This window comes from Falco punctatus (assembly GCF_963210335.1).
Source record: "Falco punctatus genome assembly, chromosome: 1".
Lineage (NCBI taxonomy): Eukaryota > Metazoa > Chordata > Aves > Falconiformes > Falconidae > Falco > Falco punctatus.
Genome location: NC_137580.1, coordinates 84,920,798 through 84,944,519, shown reverse-complemented (window position 1 = coordinate 84,944,519; position 23,722 = coordinate 84,920,798). Strand labels below are relative to the sequence as shown.

Sequence of the window (23,722 nt, the reverse complement as noted above, 5' to 3'; positions counted from 1 at the left end):
GGACTATTCTAGGAATCCCCTCTTGTGCCTTCTAGGAATAGTCAGATGTGTTTTCCTTAGGTCATGTGCTATCCAGGAATTTTCCTATGTTATTACTAGGAATTTTGGGGTATGCTTTTAGTTATCCTTTCTTGGAACATTCTCAATTTCTGTAGTGATTGTCAAGAACATCCTTGCCAATTTTGTTCAGGTCTAGGAGCTTTTGTTTCTAGAAATTTTCTAGTACTTTTCTATTTCTTTCTTTTTCTAATTCTTTCTATGAATTTTTGGATCCAGAGCTTTCAAATAACTTTTAGGATTTTTGAAGACATCCTTACAGTTTCTGGGATTTCCTGTTTCTTGCGGTCTGTATGGATTCTCTGGTGCTTTTTAGAGTTTTTCTAGTGATTTCCAGGAAATATTCTAGCAATTCCTAAATCTAGAATTATCAAGGAATTGTTTTGGCACTTTGTATAGACTAACTTCTAGGAATTTCTAGCGCTTTCTAGGGCCTTTTATCACTTGATACATACAGAACTTCCTGGGCATTTTACAGTGCTTTCTAGGGATTTACAGATCTAGCTTTATTTTCCTTCTAGTCTTTTCACCTTTTATATTCCTTCTTCTAAATCTTTTTTTCTTTTTTGTTTCTTCTTTTCTTTTTCTTTTTTCTCAGAATGGTCCAATCATCAGCAGAGACACTGGCCGTTGCCTAGAAGTGGAAATGTCAAAGGATGCAAATTTTGGGCTCAGATTAGTCGTACAAAGGTGCTCGGGGCAAAAATGGATGATTAGAAACTGGATAAAACATGGCCGACATTGATTGCTGGGGCCGAGCAGCTGCTTCTCCTGCCCTTGTCCATTGCTCAGTGTGCCATATCTTGCAAGGCATTTGTCTTAAAGCAAATTAGTTTGAACAGGTCTTGGCTCTCAAGAATCCTCCATAGTTGGGCATTCAAAGGAACAAAGAAACAAACAAACAGACGCACCCACCAGGCACATACATGCCCTATTTGACATTCCCTGGAAAAGGAGTTTTCTGTTGATTTGGAAATCTGCTGAAGATGAGAACACAACAGAAGAGTGGGTTCCTTCAGCTCTCCTAGAGGAATTATAGACAGATGTTTCTATGATGAGTTCAAAGGAGAGATCCTAATACTGCCTCATAAAGAGAGTTCTCTGATGGGTAGCGTTTTAGCTTTAAGTTATTGACTGGTGCACAACTCCTGTGGTGAATAATCATGTGCCTTTTTTATTGTACTTCGTATATAAGGGGACTGGAAAAATCCTACCTTTTCAGCATGTCTGGTCCATTGTACTAAACAATCTGATCTGTAAATAGCACTGGAAATATAATATAATGTACGATAAATTTCAAGGCTGATGGTTTAGGAGTCTCTATTTCTACAAAGAGACTGTTCTGCAAATGTTTACAGGTGGTTCTCAACCTTCAAGCTGCTAAAAAGCAGCATGAGAGACCTCTTCTAGTTAGACACAGGTAAATGCTGAATAGGTAAAATAGCCACATGCTCCATTATGTTGCCACATTTCACATTTCTTGGCTATAAAGGCATCACAATATAGCACTTGCCTATTTAACTTTTGAGGCAGTAAACATCCTAGTAGATGGGTGGATTTCTAGAGGCCTCAGCTGGCCCGCAAAGTTCCTATCCTGCAGCGCTGTGCCACAAACTGCCTGGAAGCTGCATCCTTGTCACTTCTGAAAATAAGTTGACAGACTTAGGCACCATCTGTGGAATTTAACAACTTGAATCTTCCATTTTGTTACCCATCCTGTGAAAATGTCAAATGTGAGCAAATACGCTTTGTGAGCACTGTCTAGACAGATTTCCTGAATAAACCAACAAAGTCTTTTCAGTATTTGAAAAACAAACATAAACCTAGTGATAAGAGGACAAATTAGAGCACGAACTAGGCAGCATATATAAATACTGTTACTTTGAAATATAAATATTTTACTGTAGTTGACCCATTGACAGCATCTTTGTGAACCTGAATTTAAGAATGTAGCCAGTGGTTCAAGCAGTGTCTGTGCACAGGGAGGCGGAGCAATGGCAAGACCTTATCCAAAAGGCTGTCTGAGCTGATGACCGCTGCCAGCGTCAGCGGGCTTTGGACGTGGGGCCATGGCAGACAGTTTTTCATTGCAGAAGATTCAGTCATACTGAAGGAGAGACGGAGATGGTGTGTTAACTTCACTATTTACTATTTTATAGTAATTAAAAAAAAAAATCTTGTTTTACTGAGTCAGGAAAATAGGCAATTGCAGACACTGTGGTACCATGAATCTTGGTGATCTGTTTCTTGAAGAGCTTTTGCCATTGCTATTTCAAGGCATGCTGAACAAAACAGAATGGAAACAGTTAATTTTTCAAGGGCATGATATGTAATAAAATATTTACTTTTAACATGCAAAATCTATCAGTTCTTGTCAACTCTTGGTTGGTATCTGGAGAGCATATTGCTAGATTTTGCCCCAATTTTATTTTTGAAACAGAGTGTGCAAGATGTAATACAAAGCCAATTCTTCTGTAGTTTATTTGTGGCTAATTGCTGATCTTTGTCATGTGGATCAGGTTATACATGAATACAAAATTCTGGTTGAGAGTCTAAATATAAAAATGTTTTAAATGCTGTGTTTATGGTTAGCTGGACACAGCCTCTTGAATGGTGTAGTAAGAACTGCAGGGGCAGGTAGCATCTTTAAGAAATCAGACAATACAGTAAAAAATCATGGACAAACTCAGTATTCAAGCCTTCCTGGAAGTCTCAATCAGGCAGAAAGTTTCAGGGTAAATAGGGATCAGGAGCAGTTGCCCGTTGCCCTGCATTTAACCTCCGTGTGTTAACCTGTTAGAGAACTTAAAAGGATAGTTACCCTCTATGGAGCAGGTGTTGAATGCTTTGTACAGGAGCTCTATTTGCAAGTGACTTTTCATCTACTCTCCAGATACAGTCTTCCCTTTTAATTTGCATGAAAGCTGTATTCTTTTGTTTACTCTGACAGAGTTTTACTCCTTGAAATATTTGGTCGAGGGAGGTGAGAAGGCAAAAGAAGGGAAGGACCGTTTTACCAGGTGAGCTTTTTGGCGAGTAACACAACAGGTCATTTAGACCATCTGTAGTCTTTCTAATGAGTAAGTGCTAACTATTTTATATGAAGATGGCTGGAAGTTGAAAGTAATTATATATCAGGGTGACTACTACATACCTAACTATTAGAATATAAAGTTATTATACTGAACAGAAGCAAACATGCCACATGCTTCCCACCCCCACCCACCCTTTTTTTTTCTCCTTGTCTTGAATTGACAATCTACATTTGGTCCTTGATTAGCAGTAGGGCAGCAAGCCTTTCAAATCCTTGGTATATGAAAAAGGAAGGCTGAATATTTGGAAGAATACCAGATTTTAAATTTACTATCCTAAAAGGAGTTTAGCATTTGCAGTTTAGGAGCTTGGAAGCTGAGAGGACCAGGTAGATCTGTGTTTACTGGCAAAGTTTTCAAGCAAGCGTGACAGCCCTCTGCTCTGATGCCACCATAAGGGATGTGAATTGGTTGTCTTGGAATTTTGCCTCTGCACGTTTTCAGTGCCCGATGCAAAACATGTGAATGTGGCCACACTGTCTAACTGAGAGTGGTCAGTCCTGGCAAGCTTTGAGTGCTGAAGCCACAGGCTACAGAAGACTTGCAAGAACCAGACTTTCAGTGTAAGAAGGAAAGCAGGTTTTTGTTGATAGGTAAATGGCTCTGAGATGTACAGAATAATGTAAAAGAATTCAATTAACTCTTAAAAGTGGAGTTGGTATTTTCTGTGATTGTCATTTTTTTAAGATTTACTGAAACAATTTCTTATATTTGGAAAACACATCTGTTGGATTATTTTTACTTTAGTGTTTATCTGTATGAACCACAGCTTTGGCTGTGGTATTAACATGGTGACTCTGCATGTGAGAGGGTCTTAAATATTCTCTCATAAAAGGAATAATAATAAAAAAAGCCTTGAGTATTATCTGTTTTAACCAAAGTCTATGGGTCTTTTGTTAGCATTTCACCTCTTAGTATGATCTGAACTCCTGCTTAATGTTGTTTTAAATTTTCAGTCTTGTTTCCCACAGTGCAGCAGTCCAGATATTATGAAAAGTATTTAATACAGTGTACTATGCCTTGTAGAGAAAACTCAGATCAAAATCTTCAATTGTAATTTTGTTTGATTTAGGAGATTATGGAGTTAAATACTAGATCCTAGGACAGAAGAATAGGAAGTAAGAAAGAACACCAGGTCCAGTACACTGCTGTCAAAGGTAAACCAGGAAAAAAAAATACTTTTGTAAGCATGTCAAGATGCCTAAAAATTAATTTGAGTCCTGGGAGTGTGGGGGGGGCTGTGTGTGATAAGCCCTTTCTCCTTGGAGAGCTATAAACTATTTTCCAAGCTTAATTCATTCTTAACTTGATTAAAGCCATTTGTTTGTCAGCCAAAATTGTCCTCTAGCTTTATTGGCGTATTGGTTCCTAAGGCATGCTAACCTCCAATGGAAAGCAACAAAGAGAAAGAAGAGTTTAAAAAGGTGGTGTTGAAGGACCCAGCTGGGTTCTCCTGCAGTTACGTAAAGATCCATAAGGCATGAATATTCTTCCGGTTTGTGTTCCACAACCAAAAAGCTAAACTCGGGTTCCATAGAACTAAGACAAAAATGTAGAAACTAACAACAGGTCTTTGTACGTATTCTGAAACTGCTGAACAATCTATTTCATTTCAGTGAGTAATTTGGGGCTTGGTGTGTCTGAAGATCAGGCCTTCACAGTCCTTTGTTTATATTCCATCGGCCCGTGCCTTTTTAAAAACTGTGGTGTAGTCGATGAAAACCTCACTTGCCGTGTGACAAGGGGTGTAATCTATCTGACACAGGACAGCTGCAATTTTAAGTACTTAAGCCAGAGCTAATAAGATTTAATTAAATAGCACCAGTCCTAATCTGTTCTTTAGATCAATTACACAGCATGTAATTCCTTCAGTATCCAGTATTCATTTGAAATGGTTCATTAACAGCCATACTAAAGCACATTATGGCCTATTTTGGGACCTAGCGATTTGGGTTGTAAGGAGAACTTTAACAGAAGTTGAAGTTCAGAGGGAGTTTGACATTATTGTTATTCAGTTAGGACACAAATACCTTTGATTTTTTTCATGAAAGGCTTTGGGAAGGGGACCAACTGTCAGAATTCACTTAATTGAAGGTGTTTCTAGCAATGATGTTCCATTTTTGACTGCTGCTATTTTGACTGCTTTCTTCTTACTGCTAAAGTCAATCATGGGGTCATGCCACAGATAATAGATGATATTGCAAATTGGAAGAACCATCTAACAAGCTGCTTAGAAACCAAGGAATGATCAGGTCTTCACATGTCTCTAGATCCAAATGCTACCAAAGTAAACATAATATTCTGTTTTCTCTGGAAAGAATCCCAAACTTAACACATTTTTGTATTGCTTCATCAGGAACACCGATTCAAGAGACCACTGTAGTGTGTGTACCTCTAAATCATATTTTGCAGATACAATTTGGTTTTGTGTGTGTGTGACATTAGTGGACTTAAGGTGAGAGTTGCAGTTACTGAGTTAATAGAAAATACATTAATTGGCACTGTGGTCTACTGAAGTATGTGCATCATGCATTTATAGCTTCCTGTGTCATGACGGGGATATTCTTGAAATATTAATGCATCGAGTGCATTGTCCTAGAGATGGAGTCTGCTTACCTAGTGAAATAACGGAACTCAAGGAGTGAATAATGAAATTACATAGCTAATAATTCTCAGTGAATTTGGCAATAAAGTGTGTCAATATTTACATCTTCTAAAAATGTAATGAATTAGCTTCAGGTTCTCTCTTTACAATCTCCCTCTCTTACTTTGATAACTGTTGAATATACCTCATCCCTATAAACATCTGGGATGCTTATGCTGTGTGAAGACTTTAGCTGTGTCTTCACAATGCCCCAGCCATCAAGGGCATTAGAAAAAAGAGATATATAGTGACCTCCTTATACGTTGTAATGGATTTTAGAACGGTTTCACAAAATACATTACATTATGAAAGCGTTAATGATATATAACTGAAGGTATTGAGTTCATGGGTTGCCCTAAGTAAAAACTATGGGGTTTTTGGCCAAGAATACAGACTTATAAATACCCTAGTGCAGCAATATATGGTAACCTGATTTTGAAGAACGGAATTTCTGAATCAAGAGCATTCTTCAAAGGCTTGAAGAAATGCTTACTACTTTTCATAGGTTTACAGTTCTCTATTGGCCATCAACAAGTATTGCATAGTTTTCAAACTCTTTGTAGTAAGTTTAATTTAAAAAAAAAAAAAAATTAAGGCAGCAACTAGAATGCAAGTTGTGACTGCAAATAATTTTTCATTATGTGGCACATCATCAAATCAACTTGTATTTACACTTGAAAAGTTAATAAATTACTATGCATTTTACTGCTGACATGAGCTGCATTTTTTATCATTGTACATTTGGACACCTTGTATTAAAATTTGAAGTTGTTACAAAGGAAAACTAGAAAAGCAAGCTAAACATGCACTTTAAAATTTAAATCGCATGTAGTCTGCTCTGAAAGGTAGCCAGCCCATTTTTGAGATGAGCACAGCATGCTTTGCAGCAGACTGCAAGCTGTTCTAAAGCGGATGAGCTCTGTGCATGTCGGAGGAGATGCATCACCACACACTCATTAGAGACTGAGCCCCTGAGCGTGCGCATCCAAAACTAGACTGATAATAGTACAGACTGTGATTGCCTCGTGACTGGCAGACCTGAGGGGATGCTTGACTTACTACCCGAGTACAAAGACATACTTGTGTAATGCTTGCAGGTACCAATCCACACAGCAGTACAAGCTCTGCTCTTGAATGGTCCTGTGGGGACTAGTTAAATGCTCCACAAGAAGCATTCAAACATGGATTAAAAAAATCCCCATAAAAAAAAATTCTGACCTTGCAATCACCATTCCTGTGAAATCATTGGGGACCATGGGGAAAAATACGTTATCAAGCTGCAGCCAGGAAGCTGATGATGAAAGTGTTCTCTTTCTAGGAGTTGTGCATTGGAGCTATGTTTTAGCAATTCAAATGTGTAAGAGCACAATTGATCTGTCATTGATGTGTTACTGTTCTAAAGAACATGACCAAAGAAACAGAAAAACTTAAGCTTCCCAAATTGCCTAGTTAATACAGAGGACTGAAGGAGATCCCACACCCTGTGACCTAATCTCCTACATCAACCGAGAGGCCAGTTTGCAGATGGTGTAAAATGTCATTGTTCTACTGCAGCCAAGGAAGTTGTGGCTACTATAGTAATTTTTACCATCTGTAGAGCTGGTCTGTTGCAACTGATGATGTTGCTATTGATTTGCCTTTTTTTTTCTGCTTCTGAAGTCACTTTTATCTGCCCAAAGGCAATAGAAAGGAGATATGAATTGCTTATGAACTCCCTTCTATACTGTCATACTTCTACCAGAAATCTACACAGCCCATCACCTCATCATTGAAAACAGTCGATAATTGATGTTCAGAAGAGTGAAACAGGAGACAGGGAAAATGTAGAATGATCCTTTCATAATATATCTCCCTCTAATTTCAAAAGGGAAGGATTCCCCAAGCCAGAGGCTATACACACTGATCCAACCATTAGATTTAATAACTACTGTGGGCCTGTACATATTTAATCTAGTGTTATCTCTGGATGTCACAGCCTCCTGTTGTAATAAATAGCACTATTGCTGCGAGTCAGTATGTCTGCTTTTCATTCCATAGGATGCCCTGTAGTTCCCTTATGGCAAAAAAACTGTGAATAACGGCTGCCAACTCTTTTTTTAACACCCTTCTTGGTTTGACCTCTGTCATCCTCTTTTAAAATATATTTCAGAACTGGTTGAGTGACATGCGGTTTTTTGTACTGCTAGCAAACATCGTGAAAGCACAAGCAGATGCTCTGTGTCATATATTGGATTGGGTGATAGCACAGTGAGAACTGATCGGGTTCTTGAGCTGCTGAGCAGTACCAAACATAAATTACTGGGTTTAACATTGATTTTGAATCTCAGCCAAACTGTTCCTCCTCTGTTAGTGTGTATGGACAAAGTTTGCAATTTGTGATCAAAGTGCACAGAGCATCAGAGAAGGTATCTGATGCTTTCTTTCATTCTGCTAAAAAGAACTCCCTGCCCCGCTCCTCCTGCTAGGAGGCTGTAGGGCCCACCCATGGGTTACAGTTGTGTGACCGGACTGAATGTGCTTCTGCGTTCCTGACTCTCCTGCATGCCTCTGGCTCAGCTGAATTAACCAAGTGAGACTTGAGTGCTGCATAAGCCTTCTCCTTCCTGATTTCTGCAGACAGTGACTGGCTGAGTCAAAGGGCAGCTAGCTGTTAAGTGGTTCCCTCACTTACCCAGAGGAGGTAGGGTTGCCTGTGGTCTTCAGGTGGGCAACACCACAGCCGGCCTCAGAAGGAGTAGCCTGACACAGCCTTGGCAAATTTAACCCCGTCTCCAGGATCAGTCTTTTTAGGGCAAGGCATTTCTTTGTAAATCCACACTGGGGACTCTGTAGAACTGTTGCTCTGTTGCTAGCTGAGGCATTCTGTGGACTTAATTTCCAGTTATAATCAAGCCAGCATTTCTTGGAAGGAGAAATACCACCTTTAAAGGTACCATATGCTTGCTAGAATGAGTGTTTTGTGAATAATATCCAGCAAAATTAGGTTCACATAAATATTTTGTCAGCAGTTCTGCATCTGACAGCATTTGTACGGCTGAAATTATCCTAATTCTCAGATATTTCACTGTGAAGAACGTATATTATGAATGTAGCCACCCCTCTTCTTTTTTTGATCAATTAATCTTCATGAATCAATTGCAAATCACGAATATGTGCCTATAACTGAGCATTAAGTAGCAGCGATAATGACTTTCCAGCCTGTACATTGCTTGGTTATTTTTTTGTTTAGTTTTCTTCTGGCTGTTGTTACTGTAATGTAGCTGAGTACCTGTATTCACCCTTTTATTAGCCCTTGCATCTGGACTGGTTATCTGGAATTTAAAACAAGAAAATAAGGACTGAGGTATTTTCCCGTCTGTATCGTTGAGGTAAAAGCAAACAACCCCTATTCATGCTAGATTTATGAAACATTTCTAACCTGCGAACAAATCAGAGACCTTACTTCAGTGCCAAAAACCAATGATAATCCTAAGCACCAGCAAACAACTCTGCCCTTTTCATGCAAATTTAGCACAACATATTTCTGGACTGTGTTCTTCTTATCATAAGCTTATCTCTACTGCCTAACAGTTCTCCAACTTGCCTTTCAGGTTGTTCTCACCTGCTTCTATTATCTTATTTCCTTAATGTAATTATGTAACTTATTTTCAGGTATGTTACTAATGTAGATGACCTACATGAGCAAAAGGAGCCTTCTACAAAAATAATTCTGTCGTTTGCAGAACTTAGAGGTAAGGGCATGATCAGCGAAGTGATGTGACGTTCATTAGACCATATGTACAATTTTTAAGAGTCTATTATTTGTTTTCGAAAAGCCAGGCAGAACTTCCGAACTGCCTTTACCTTGCTGACAGTGGTGGCTGTAACATGACTCCCTTGGGAGGGCTCAGCTGGCAGAAAAAGTTACCAGGGAAAAGATTGTGGTTTAGCGTTGTAACCTGGAGTTGTGGAAATGGGATGATAAGGGAAGGGCAAGGCATATCAGTATTTCCTTGAATTGGAAAAGTGGGAGTTAACGGGAGAGGCTGAGCTGCGCTGCCAATCTGAAAAGTGCGAACTGACATACAGCAATTCACTGAGTGATAAGGCCCTGGGTTCTTGACATGAATAACTGAGATTTAACAAAGAGATTTTAATCAGAATTCAGGAAAGATTTTTCTGCTTTTACAGTTTATTATAGTGAAAGCTGCCTAATCTGTTGATAGAGCTCCAAAACACACACAGGTTGATGCTGTGGTGTGTTAGCAGTGCAACATTTGCCAAAGCCTATTGAAATTCTCAATGTGCTTCAAGTGTTGGTGTTCTGTGCAGAACATGGTGCCACCTATCAGCAAGAAGGAGGAAATTAAACAGCAAAATGATTTCTTGAAATTGAAGAAACTGCTATTTCCGTTGCAAGGCTGAGGTTTTGTATTAAAAACCAGTTAGCAAGATGTTTGGCCTGTTCAGGATGGTATGGGTAAACAAGGAGCTGGCCTGGCTGGCTGCTCTCTTCAAGAGGAGGTCCAGGCTGGACAAACAGTGGATGCTCTCGTCTTGCTGACCAAATGGCAGAGAGTTACGAGAACAGAATCTGCTTCAAGGGTGCAAAATGCAAGTCAAGCAGATCAGCTGAGGTCCAGCTCACTAAAGCTAAGTAGTTAAATATTTTTGTGAATCTGACCCTACATAACTTCAGGTCCAGTTTTTCTCTTTTTACATGGTATTTTGAGTCACTCTTGAGAGCAGAGTGTAGGCTTATTGAAGGGACATAGGTATTTTTAAAATGTTTTTACTTGTTCTTTGGAAGGGTACATGTTGGATTATTCTGTTGGAGTTTTTATTTGAAGTTCTCTGAATACATCCTAGCATGTCCAAGCCATGCCCTCAGTCTCAAGCTATCACAATACTGAGGCCGAGAATACTGCATTGTGCTGCTGCCTTTTTCTGAACAGAAGCAAAGTTCAAAGCTTCAGTGGGCTCCTAGGGGCAGTTGAGGGATTTGTGTTGTGTTCAGCCTTATCAGAAAAAAGTCAGGACACTTTTCATCTCTTGAGAGCCTGCTTTATATTTTGATCCTGGAGCCAAAGCTCTTTCCTTAAGTCTGAAACCATTTCAGAAACCCTTTTTGCGATCCATCAGGCTGGAGTGACACAAGGCTCTTCTTGTTCTTTATACCAGTGCTTCACTCGGTTTAGTAGAAGGGAACTCCATGTAACTATTAAACCTATTTAAAACCTTATAATTCTAAAGTTTTTGAAGAACTTTCTTCTTTGCATGAGCACAAGGCAAAATGCTGGACTTTTAGGGGGTTTTTTCTTCCTTTTCCTTTTGAAATGCACTGATAAATACAGCCAAAAATTTAGTCTGAGGTGAATGTAAACAGCTTCATCCTGTCTTACGGATTTGTTCTTTTGCACATCAGCAAAGGATTCATCCCAAACAAGTAGAAGAACCTGGCTACTTAGAAAAATAAGGCCCTAATTAGTTAATTTGTGCTTGGCCTGAGGACTTCGTGAAAATTTGGAGGCCTAACATGCTTATTGTGGTCACAAGGACCAGAAGATACCAAGCAAATTTGGCTCACAGCACCAAAGGAAAAGATAAAATACAGGTTTCAGGATTTGTTTTGGTTTTGTAAGCTTAAGAATCAAAGAGCTGTTGAAGTGGCAAGCATAGAAAGTAAGCTGGTGCTCTTAATTTCTGTTTTGAAATGTATACTCCAGTTCCTTCAAGCATTTCATAGTGAGAATCGAAATCCAAAGAGAGCGGCACAAAAGTAAACTATCAGAAGCCTATCACAGCATCTGCAGAAATTTCTAAGCACTGATGTGACTCTCGTTATTATATATCTGAGTGTGTCACAGACACTAACGAACCTGGTTTTGCAGTATCTTTGTAAGGTATCTTCCAGCTCACAAAGAGGAGTTGCAGTACAGGGAGGATGAGGACTGAATTTGTCCTAGCTCATTTTAAACACTTAACCAAGGAGAATGTCAGGCTCCTCATCATTCATGGGTCTGTCTGGAGGGAAAAGAGGCCCCAGGAGCAAAGAGCTCTCTTCCTTTTCCTCTTTCCATTTACCTCTCCAGAAATTCTCAGGGTCTAAAAGCCACTAAGGCAAAAAGCCTCGCTGAAGTGGTTCACCAGTGGAAGTCAGTACAAAGCAGGGTGAATACCATGTTTCTTGAATGAAGCAATGACAAGATGTGCTTCCTCCATTATTCATACACACAGGGAAAAGTGGCTCATGATCTTCAGTGGAGTTTTGGCTTTAATGCTGAGCAGATACGGTTAAGCTATGAGGAAATTAGATGTAATTGAATGCAATATGGTGGGTGAGAATGTGCCCCCTCAGACCCACAATTAAGCACAACGGTAACTTTCTGGCCTTCAGAATAGCTAGTGCACATTTACACAGTACATTTATCCTAGGTCTTTTCTACTTCAGTGGTGTTCTTCTTCAAGCAGCACATTACCAAACCCCTTCAAATCCTCTTCCAAAGAGAAGTGTCACCTAGAGAGAGTGGGTTTTTCAGGAGCAGCTCCGGTTGTGTCTTGAGGTGGAAGTCAGCACATGTTTCATTGGGTGCTGGTTCTGAATTAGTTTTTATGATTCTGTTTCTGGCATCATTACTCCAGATTTCCAGTCTTGCTTTTCACCATCCATAGCAGTTTCTCTGTTCTACAATAAATTCAAATCACACTCTTTATATCCGGCCCTCCAATCCTAACTGCTCAAGATTAAAACATCACAAAGCAGATCAGCACTGGAATTTAAACAAAGGAGAGAAAAAAGCCACCAACAGGAGGGAGGTTTCTGGATCTACTTAATGATTTATTTTTTCCATCCCTGTGAGCATGCAGCTCTTACGGGTAAGAAGATGTGTCTAAGTCAGTCCATGATGCTGAATGTGGAAAAAGTTTGTCCTAAAAGGAAGCTCTGTGCAGTGACATGGTTTATGGAAAGACAAGGGGAAGGAGCTAAACTATAAACATATATGTTATTTTATTATCTGGAGAAATTTCCCACTGAAATTCTCCTTCTGCTTTCTCTTTATGGTTGCCCTGTTTCTACTGCATGCTGAGCTTGGCTGAGCTGGTATCCTGCTGCTTTGTGGGTCTGGCAGCCGGGTGCTCGGAAGGTATGGTGCCAGATTCCTAACAAGGGTGACCCAGGCTGCACCGCTGAGCTTTCCCAGAGGTGAAAGTGAGCTGGTGGACGGCGGGGAGTGTGATGAACACGATACATTCCACAGGAGAAAATGCTCAAGGGAATATACACATAGAGTAGGGCCCAAGGCGTTTTAGTCAAGTCATTGGAAAGAATACTAAGTATGATCATGGTGTAGAAGTAGAAGCATATAAGGGTTGAATTTTTCATGGGGTTTGTGCTTGTTTGTATTAATAATAGTACTGTTTGTGTTAATACAAGACATTATGAAAAATCTTCCTCCTCCTCTTGTTAACGTGCTGATGAAATCTGATTAATATAAGGTTTTTATTTACTCAGTGTGTATATATCAGTGTGGCATACAGCATGGAGCTTTCATGTCACAAAAGTGTATAGGAGCCAAACAGCAGAAGAGCATCAGCACAATCTGCACCACCGCCGCCCCCCTCTCCCCCTTCCCCAAGGTGAGACTCCTGCTGCCAGAACTAAGAAGTTGTATTCTAGTGATGTTTTGTTGTACCTTATCACATAAACCAAACTTTTTCCCAAAAGCTTTCTTACATGAAGGCAATGAAGTAACTCTAATCTCTAACATGTAGACCAGGCTTACAGAAGGACAAAGAGGACTTACTTGGGCTTGGATGGCATTTATGGTCTGCAAGCAGCTCATGGATAGGAAAAGGCAGCGTGCTGTTCTCTGTAGGGTATACAATCTGAAACAACTTTATCAGAACTGCTAGATAGAAATCTTAATAAGCTGGAGTTAAACAACTGGGTGTTTTTATCTTGGAGGCAAAAAAAATAAAAGAAATAGTACATTTAGAATTCACCATATGCACAGTAACTTGCAGTTGGTAATTAAATTCTCACAACATCCTTTCACAGTGCCAGGCACAGCATATTGGCTTAGGTTGGCCTGGTTGTCGAGTGTGAACCAAAATGATTTCTAACAGCAATCAAATACATTTTGAAACATGCTCATAAAAATGCTAGCTCAGAGGCTCGGAGCAATAATGATTCATGTATTAGCAAATGAACCTGTCCTCTGCAAGCTAGCCCCTGAAATGTAATAAGGGATCAGTTCAAGGAATGAAAGAAGTGTATTTATTAAGATGCTGAGAGGTAGTATTTTGTGATGGTAGTTTGGGTGACATGTAGCCGACATCTGTGGAACAGCTATGGACTGAGGTGTTGAACTGGACACTGGAAGCCAGGCTCTGTCAAGGATGCCTTTGTCAAATCTATATCCACAGAGGAATATAAGTAACATAATTGCCAGAATTCCCTGTGCTTTGGTGGCACCCAAGATAGGCTCTTTAGGCCATGTACAGGTGTAGAGGAATTATAGAGGAATGAAGGCAGGTTAATTAGCATTGATAATATACAGCTGTGGGCTGGCTGATGGGGATAAGGTGCAGCTGTGGCTGGTTCCTGCTAAGTAGTTAAATAGCTCTGAGGGGTATGGAAGAGAGGCAGCTAGTGAAGAGAGACCTGGAAGAAGCAGAGGGGGGAAAGAGAGTGCCCTGGAGGTAGGAGAGACAAGGAGAAGGATGCAGCAGAGGGACTGGTCTAAAGAGTATGAAGAAACAGCACGAACAGTAGTTGAACCTTTGAAATCTTGTGGAGGGTTGGTGACCATGCTGGGGTAAGGCGCAGGAACTACTTACTGAAGTTAACCTGGGGATAGGATGGTAAAAGCATCCGGTTGCAGCCAGCTGGTTTTGATAGTGCTGCGATGATTTACGGGCCAGGCGGGGTGAGAGCAGTTGTGCTGTCTCCTGCGGTGAGGGTGTGCCAGCGGAGCCACTTGGTGGGCAGGGCAGGGGCTGGCTGCCAGGCCTCGCCGTCGGCAGGGAAGTAACAAGGCCACCTTCCACTGCAACTCAGGACGTGTCCAAAAAGCCCTCAGACGAGACTGTGAAATAAGATAAACGAAAAAATCTCCGAGGAGCCTAACAGCATGAGTAGCAGCCAGACACCTTTCTTTCTTGTGAGCCGGGGTTGGATTCCCTCCTCGGGTGCCCGTCGTGCTGGTCCTGGCTGGGGGCTGCGGGCCAGGGGCTCTGGTGCCCAGTGAGCTGCCAGGACCTGGGCTCTGGGGGGGCCCTGGGCTCCGCCACCACCTGTCCCTGTGCGCTCAGCCACAGCACCGGCAGCAGGAGAATGGGAACAGACTGGGGAGAAGCAGTGTGGAGAGAAATTCAGTAAGGTACTGTATGGGAGTGGAAAAATCTTGCACAAGTATCTGTACAGAATCCCCACTCTGTGAATCAGAGATTATGGTCCATTTTATGCCACTGGTTTTAATTTGTTGCCAGAGGCTGCTCAGCTAACTGGCATTTAGTGAACTGAGGGGTGAAGGGGACGACAATATGGCTCGCAGACTTCAGCGAGCTGTGACCTTTCCCAGCACACTGTATAAAATCTGCCGATCTTGCTTAGAACGAGCGGCCAAATCTGGGCGCCGCTGGCAGAAAACAGCAACCCTGCCGCTGCCACCATCTGCAAAACCAATACCTCATTAACCCCAGCTGCTGCTGGTGGCTGAGGAACCGGGCGTACTGCCATGCCGGGAGCCATGGCCAGCACCCCACTCAGGGCAGCACTCAGGAGCCTGGCCTGCACCTTACGGCCCCGGCGTGGGCCGCTGGGTGCTGCACGGCCCCTCTGCCCCCATCCCGCCTGGGGAAGCTGCTTTAACAGAGGGGAGAGCCCCAGCCTCCCTCAGGGGAGTGGGGAAAAGGAGGAGAACCCCAGCATGTGCCCCCCGAATGGGGCCGTGTCACTGAGCCTGCAGCTGAGGCATGCGGCTGACCCCAGTGGCCGCCGGTGTCCCGAGGCAGGCCTGTGCGGCCTTGCTCCCGGCAGGCAGGCCCGGCGCAGCAGCAGCACCACAAACACCTTCAGTTGGTGCAGGACACACTCTTGCGAGGTGGCGGGCACCGCGGTATAGGGGGCAAAAAGCCTGGGCAAACCAAATGGGTGGGCCATAATGGCGCCTGCATATTCATGGCGTGTGGGCTGGAGCAGCCTTAACACACTTAATATGCTGAATTCACTTTTCCTTCTCTAGCAGGCAGATAATGTTTATTTTCCTTTCCGAAGCCTGTGCGTGTCTCGGTTCATAACACTATTTTAATGCCTCAAGTGTAATATCCCTTTTGTTCCCCTGAAGCTGCATCCATGTTCTCACAGGTGCTCTGGATGCAAAGCAACGCTTAGTCAAAACTTCAGGAGAAAGGAAAAAACAATTATAAACTCTTCCTCAAAAAAGAAAACCCCAGAACACACAACGGTTTCAAACTGGCAGACAGCAACCTGACACTGGCAGGGCCTGGAATTTTCTCACATGAGATGCTGCTGCAAGATCTGAGGTAGAGGTTTAATCAGGGCTAGGGGCAGCTATCAGAGCAGGCTGTCATGCCTAGAAAACCTCAAATTGTGCGCTAATTATCCACCTACACTGCCAGGGAATAAATAACTAATGACTCCAGCTTACTGTGCTAAAGATTATTTGAGTTGTAACAAATATGCAGGCTGCAGGTTTTTTGGGGATGCATTGGAGGTGCAGTAATTAATTAGCAGTGGTGTTGCTTAGTGGCTGGGTGGGCTCTGAGTCCCACAGCCTCTGGAGAAGCGGAGCTGAAGCTTGAGGTGGTCACCTCAGGGGAAGCATTTTTTGGTTATTGCCTGCTTCCCAAAAGGGCACTATAATGATGTGGGGCCAGATACCTACTCCTTTCTGCACCCCTTTCTTGCTGTGTAGCATTGCATTCAATCACAGGAAAGGAAAACAGTTTCAGGGAAACAGGCTTTGTCCTCACCTTGTCCTTGCAAACAAAGGAAAATGCTGACAGGAAGATCCTTTTTGAGTCAAGGTGTTAGAAACTGTAAATTTATGGAGCTGTGATGACACTGCATTATGCTAATGGATGTGAGTGAAAAATAATGCCACAAAATGTTTTTAAATGGATTGATTTATTTTTCAGACCGCCTTAGAGGAATGGGCTGTTAAAAAAACAAATCCAGACATTTTGGCTCCAAAAGATTTTCTTTTCAGAGAAGAGGGTTTGACCCTATATCCTTCAAGTAGGCTCTGGTTTTACTGCCTATGACACCAAGATCTCTCATAGCCTTAGTTATACCTAGCTAAAACACCAAGAAGAAATAAGAGGCTTTTCCCATGTTGAAGCTAGCTGGCCCCTACTAGTATGGCTGTTGCATTTTTTTAATAGTCATTCTTTTTTCTGTAAAAATACTATTTTCAATGGTAAAAATGGTTTTTAAAGGGGGGGGGGTAATTTGTACAGGTACCATTTTTAATTGCATTTCTCCTCCATCAAAGGAAGTCAGGGCTCAGAGCCTAGGAAGCAGTGAAGGCATCTGAGAAGTGGCTGCCACACCTGCGCAGCAAAGAGGAGGGAGCACAGCCTGGGTTCTTTGCTAGTTATTCCTGCTGCATTAGTACACGGCACTACCTTCCCGTGTTCCGTTGTCTAACCCCAAAGCAGACCTCATCAACTGTCATCTTCCACCACTCAAAGACAGAGGTTAAATCCCAGATTGGATGTGGGAGCCCACATGAAATCAATTCTTACCCTTTTCAGTCTGAGCAGTAATCCTTGGAGACCTGGGGAAAGCAAATAGCAGCGTTATCCCCTTGTTCCTGAGGGCCAAAACCGTTCCTGTTACTGGTTCAGCAATTGCTCTCAGTGAGTTTATGATGATGACAGACTTTCATAATCAACTGTAATTACATACTCAGTCTGAGCTTGGGAGCTCTTTATTTTTTAATAATACCTTCCTTTTTATAAATACACTTGAGGTACCATATTACTGCACGATGTTGAATTGCTTGTGTTAGTAATCACTTTCTTCTTCTGAGACTGCAAACTAAACCCAAGTCAGGATTAGCATGTCCAAGGATAATTTTTAATTAAATAATTGAGATGTCTCAGTTGAGATGAATTTAGTCTCTCTTGTCTCTAGCTTTAGATGGAGACTTGTTTATAAATAATTTGAGAAGGGGGTGAGTATAGGTAGCTATGATGTTACAGCTTGGAGTGGATGCAGAGATATTTTTGTTGTTGCTAATATTTGCGTTTATAAGAATTGGTCTCTAAGTATTTAGCATGTCAATAAAACTAGATTTGTATCAAAGTTGGGTTTTTTAATTTAAAAACTTACAAGCTTTTAACTTAAAAAAAAAAAAGAGGTTCTTGAAGCTAAAGAAAGCCCATGGAAAGATGCAGTACTTGGTTGGTGGATGGGGGGAAGGCCAAAACATCACTAACTTAAGTCTTTCAGAAATACAGAAAAAAAAAAAGTCAGATTGGAATGTCCAACAAAAATGATACTCATCTATAAAATGTCTTTGTATGCTTGAATCTGGGGGGGTGGGGGGGGGGGGTGTCCTTTCTCTGGTGGGAGAAAGCAGTGGCAAAATTTCACTTATTTCTTGGGTTTGTAAAGATATTTTTCTTGAACAAAATGATCTTGGCAATACTTTTGAAATTAACTTCTAGTTGTGTATATATATACTTTATATTTGGATAGGACACTTCGGTGATTGAACAGTTTGACATGTGAAGACATTACCAGCTACGCGTTTTGAAAAATATTTTACAGGAGGCCTGCAGTAGCTTTTTCTTTGAACTCTGAGCACACAGTGGGCTGCCCTGTGCTCTTGTGTGGCTGATGACGTTAAAGCTCAGCTGAACAGTGTGTATTGGTAATGTTAGCACTACTGGTGCCCTTCAGTGATGGTGACCTTTGGCTTCTATCAGAGAAGGTCCTCTTACATCAATCAGAATCTTATTGATGATGGCATATGTGCAAAGATAGAATATTTGAGCAAAAGGAGGGAAAAAATGTATTATTTCAGCTGGGGTATGCACCTTTTATCTGGTATTAAGGGCAAGAATGCTAATGACAAGCAAAGTACCATTGTGTTCCTGTGTACCAGAATGCCATGGCCAAAGCAGCTGGTAGGCGGGGGTTGCAAAGAAGAGAGGTAGCCCTGATTTTGCATACATGTAAGATAAGCAAGGAATGCACCAAAGAGACTTGATGTACATCAGGTTTTGCTCATTAGCTGAGCAAAGAGAAAGATGTGACGTCCTTGTTTTCAGTAGGTCTTAGGCCTCCAACACAGGAGACAGATAACCTGTCAGAAGTGAAACTTGAAGGCATAAACCTCATGTTGTGACTGCAGCGCTTAAATGGATAGGCTCCATTTAATTGCTTGCCTGAAGACTGAGGGGAAGATGCCTCAGTTTGTCCAGCAGTAAAATACTTCTACAGGGGCGAAATGCAGTACCTGCAATGCTTGCATCGTGCTGTGCAACTGTTCTTCACCTGGAAAGCCCAGGTTTCTGTGGATAACCCATTACTGAATCTGTGGCCTTATCTGGAATGGTTGCTTCTGTATGATAATTTCTGCAGTCAATGATTTTGTTGCCTTAGCTGTACAGAGATGAGTACGTGAGGAATCTAAATGGCCTCCATCTCTTGCATGACAATGTGGTCTCTCATTTAATCACTGAAGTATAGTGTTTTCCCACTATGAGTGGAACACTCATTCATTAAAGTAACTTTTTGGTTTAATTAAGAGACCTACATCTATCCCTTGTTATCTTTCTTACAGCTTTCAAAATAAGGAGCCCTTCTCTATGGGATTCTATACAGGCCACTGAGAGTTATATGAGATTGTGTTTTGTGTGTAAATGTGGTTTACTTCTCCTCAGGCTCAGAGGCAAAAGGCTGAAATCAGTCAAAATCATAAAAGCGTGAGCCCAAGGGACTGTGGTGTGATCAGTGTGGCCCAGCTGGCTGTATGGGTGTACTAGACTTTTCTCTGCATCACTTTTTTTTTTTTTTTTAATTTAATAATTCAAAATGAGAGTTTGCTTGCTTGCTTCTTTTTTACAAGTAGAAAAAGTAGCAGTTTTCCATTCTGGGAGTTGTGTGTTTGCTTTGCTCCAGTACAAGGGCTGCTGGCAACAACGGAAAGTATGAAAAGAACTGTGAAATTAATTAAATTGACACTTCAAGAAAATATCTATATTGTTGCAATCCTCAAAGCAGCAGCATAAAGCAAAGTTATGACATTTTGCCAAATGTTATTTTTTCATGAGTAAAGGAAACACAGAGGTTTCACTAAAGGTTGAAACCTGGGGGTTTGGTTTGATACCTATATTAGGGGCAACAGTGTGTGTTTTTTGAACTGCACGCAGCTTGGACATATTTCTTCTTTCCTGTAGCTATCAAAAAATAAACTGCTCCTGGGTGGCATTTTTATTAATAAGTTATCATTAAGACTTGAATTCAAAATCTGAATAATTTGTTTGATTTCTTTTGAAAAAATACAGCACCTACTATGTAACCCATACAAATCAATTCCAGTTCGTTAATGATCCCAGGTATTATCAATTCAATGTGAAGGGTATTTACCTCTTATAGTCTCTGTTTAGGTATCTTCATATCCTTTCCTAAATCTTCCTTCCCCCTGTTTTTAATTTGGAATAATTAGCTGTAGCTGGTGAAATTTGTTAGCACCAAGAATAAATCTATCTGGATTTGAGGAAGGGAAGTAGGGAAAGAATGAGAAACAGAAGGTAAACAGATTGATGTATCTAAGTAAAGACTGACTATTCCTAACTTGCAAGTCGTGGCTGAGGTAAGGTTTTTGTTGTTTAGGTTTGTGTGCGTTTGGGGGTTGGTTTTTTTTTTAAACACTAGCTATTGAACATTATTGTCTTTTCCTACATGAGCAGTCTTAATAGTGAAATTTAGAAGCCTGTACTCTACTGTTGCTTGGGAGTGAACAGTATCTGTTGGCCAAAACTCACTCCTGTGCAGAGGAATTAGTGCAAAAAATCAGACCTCCAAAGCGGGGCAGTAGAAGAAGATGGGTCTTAACACTGGCCTTGCATGAAGGGGTGAATTTCATCCATGCTTCATGTATTTGGAGACCTGGATTTGTCCTATAAAGTAATGAGAAAAATGGCCCACATGGGAAAACATTATTGATTGCTTCCTCTGCCCTCTAGTGATAAATATTGCATGACTATCTGCTTATCCTTTGAGTTAAAGGAACAATCCAATATCCATTTTGGTTGTCTACGCTGTGTGCTGGTATGACAGGCTCTTTCCTAGTCTTCATAAAAAGCAAAATCCAGAGAGGTTTCTTCTGAATGCTGGGTGGCAAATAAGAGAGTAATGTCTTCCCCAGGAAATCTCTTGTGTCTGGCTGCAGTATATACTGTTTGGATTTCCTGTTTAATTTGATAGTGGAGAACATTTCAAAGCCATTAACGTAAGGCATAATTTTATACTTTGAACGTGTTCTCACCATTAGGACCCCCAGATCAGCTCCTGAAAAACACTTGGAAAAGTTTATTTTGTCTGCTTGCGCATTTGCAAGCAAAGGCGCAAAATCCTTACCTATAGACATGCTTTCTTAGAGCTTTTCAGAAATATATTCACAGAGCAAAAGCAGAAGTCATGCTTCCAAACCACAGTTCTAAGCTACGAGTAGTTTTTATCTTTTAGAAATATCTAAAGGATCTTGATGATCTCATTGAGAAAAATCAATATAATTAAAGTTAGAGATTTTTTTCTTCCCCAGAATATAGGCCAGCTGCTTAACCTTAAACCAAGTTATTTTTCTTCCACAGCCCCTCTCTGTATTCCCACAAATCAGTCTGAACAATCCAGATTTTAAACAATGTGCCACAAGATTTATCCATTGTTTCCACACCTTGAAGTTCAAACAGCTGAAAATAAATAGGGCACTGACAGGTTTTTGTTGAAACCCACCATCTCATGATTTCACTGCTTACTATGCTGTATTTGAAATGTCCTTGTAAATTTTCATTAGTGGGCTCCTTTGGGCAAGGGACCTGTTTGACCTCGGAGGGGACCAGATCTGATATTCAGCTGTGACCCCCATATATCTTCCATCTCCTGAGTTGCACTGCATGTTATTATACCGTTCTGGCTAGGTTCTTCATACCATCTATATTGATTTCTAGGAAATAAATGTCAGACATGGTTCATCTGTCAGTGATGTAGCACTTCTCCACTAGCTGGTTAGCTCAGATGAGCAAGACTCCTGCAACAGAGCTGCGGAAGAGCATGATAGCCCCGTTTCTGTGGCCTGCTTTTTCCCTAGAGACGACAGTGGTGCATGTGAACTATCACACCCTATACAGAGAATTTAGAAAGAATTTAAATGGGTGTGGGTTGATGGAAGGCTATGGAGGAGCCGTGGGTGGGTGGTACCATTTATACTCACATGAGGCAGAGAGTTGCTCACCCAGGGCCTGCTGGACTTCACTGTGGTCTGTTTGTGCAGGTCCAGCTGATGAGAGCTGATTTATTTCTTGCAAATCAGCCCAAATAGAAAAGAACCCCAGAATGTATTTGGTGCATCAGTCTTCCTTTATGCAGCTCATTATAGCAGAGTTTTAATAAAGCAAAAATATTCAGAGTCCCTTTCCCCACTGTTATATATTTGCTGCCTTGGAGGTGCTGATTTACTGCAGCTGTGACTGCAGTCCCTTCTTCATGAAATACAGCAGCTGATAGAAGCTAAGCATACATTGTGCTGGTATAGGTGTTCTGTTTTACAGCAACTGCACACTATGTTCTAATTTCATGTCCACTCATCGGCATTTGTTTGTTGAACCAGATTCAACCATTGTTGAACCAGACTGGGGCTCACGTTACGGGATCCAGTCCAAGTTCCTGTAGAAAACTCCTCCATAACCTTTGGCCTGCTGCTTTTTCCTGGTGTCTGTCAACAGTAAAGTGGAAAAAATGCATATACTTTGTTAACCAATTTCAAGACTTCATAATAAAAATGAGAAAGCTAAACCAAATCCACATAAAATGCTGTGCTGTGCACTTCTGGAGGCTAGAGGAAAGCATGCCATATATTCATCGTATATATGTTCTTTCGTTTCATAATTAGAAGACAAATATCCAGAGATAATAGCAAGGGAAAATATTTCAGCTGTGTTAAATCCCAATGTGGTTTTTGGTAAGGACAAGGACTCAGCATCACCAGATGAATTTTTCACAACAAAATATCATTTTAGGAAATGTTAGTTGAAAGAGAGGACTGTAATATTAATCTTTTTTAGTTGTATTTTTTTATCTTGTCCAGAGTGTATAAGGAAGAAAATACTGTGCTTCCCTATTATGCCATGGAAAAATATATAATTTAGAAACTTAAAAATAAATTTTATTTCACTTAACATAAATACTTCTTTTCTCCTGAAACTGTTTTGTAGAGTACAGCATTACTGAGCAGAACCTCTGTTCTGGTTTTTGCATCTCTGATGCAAAATTTTGTCTTGTTTTGGAATTGTTTTAAAAGGAAGTAGCATGGGTGCTATTAAAGTAACCATTGCTCACCCTAGTTAGGTTTGGTATTTTTCTTTTTCTTTCAAGGTCGGAGGTTCATTATGCAAATCTATTTTAATTATTACCTTTAAAATTATTAAGCTATGGAGTTGTGACTGAAAGAATTTGAGTATTTCTTTGTTTTGTTTCAGTGTTTATTTTAGGGGTGCTTCAAATGTTTCATGCCATTTTTCTTTGCAGTCCTTGTATCCAGTAAATAACGGAATAAATCTGCCTTATAAAATACTCAAGGGATTCTAGTCTTGCCAAAAGGCACAATTCACTGCAATGTTTTCTGGAAGAGAAAAATTGGATTATTTAATCTAAATTAATGCACCTAATGTCTGCCATACAAACCCTTGCCAA

At 40.8% G+C, this 23,722-nt stretch overlaps 1 protein-coding gene across 7 annotated transcripts in view; it reads left to right on the top strand.

Moving 5' to 3' along the window:
* The window catches only part of GALNT9 (polypeptide N-acetylgalactosaminyltransferase 9), a 313,510-nt gene that overhangs the window by 266,572 nt on the left and 23,216 nt on the right, over window positions 1-23,722 (top strand). For all 7 annotated transcript variants that reach the window (XM_080373517.1, XM_080373516.1, XM_080373515.1 and 4 more), the window contains one exon: window positions 656-23,722. This exon is cut by the window's right edge and continues 23,216 nt beyond it. In XM_080373517.1, coding sequence (XP_080229643.1) covers window positions 656-802 — 147 coding nt within the window. In that variant the 3' untranslated portion in view covers window positions 803-23,722. The remainder of the gene's footprint in view (window positions 1-655) is intronic.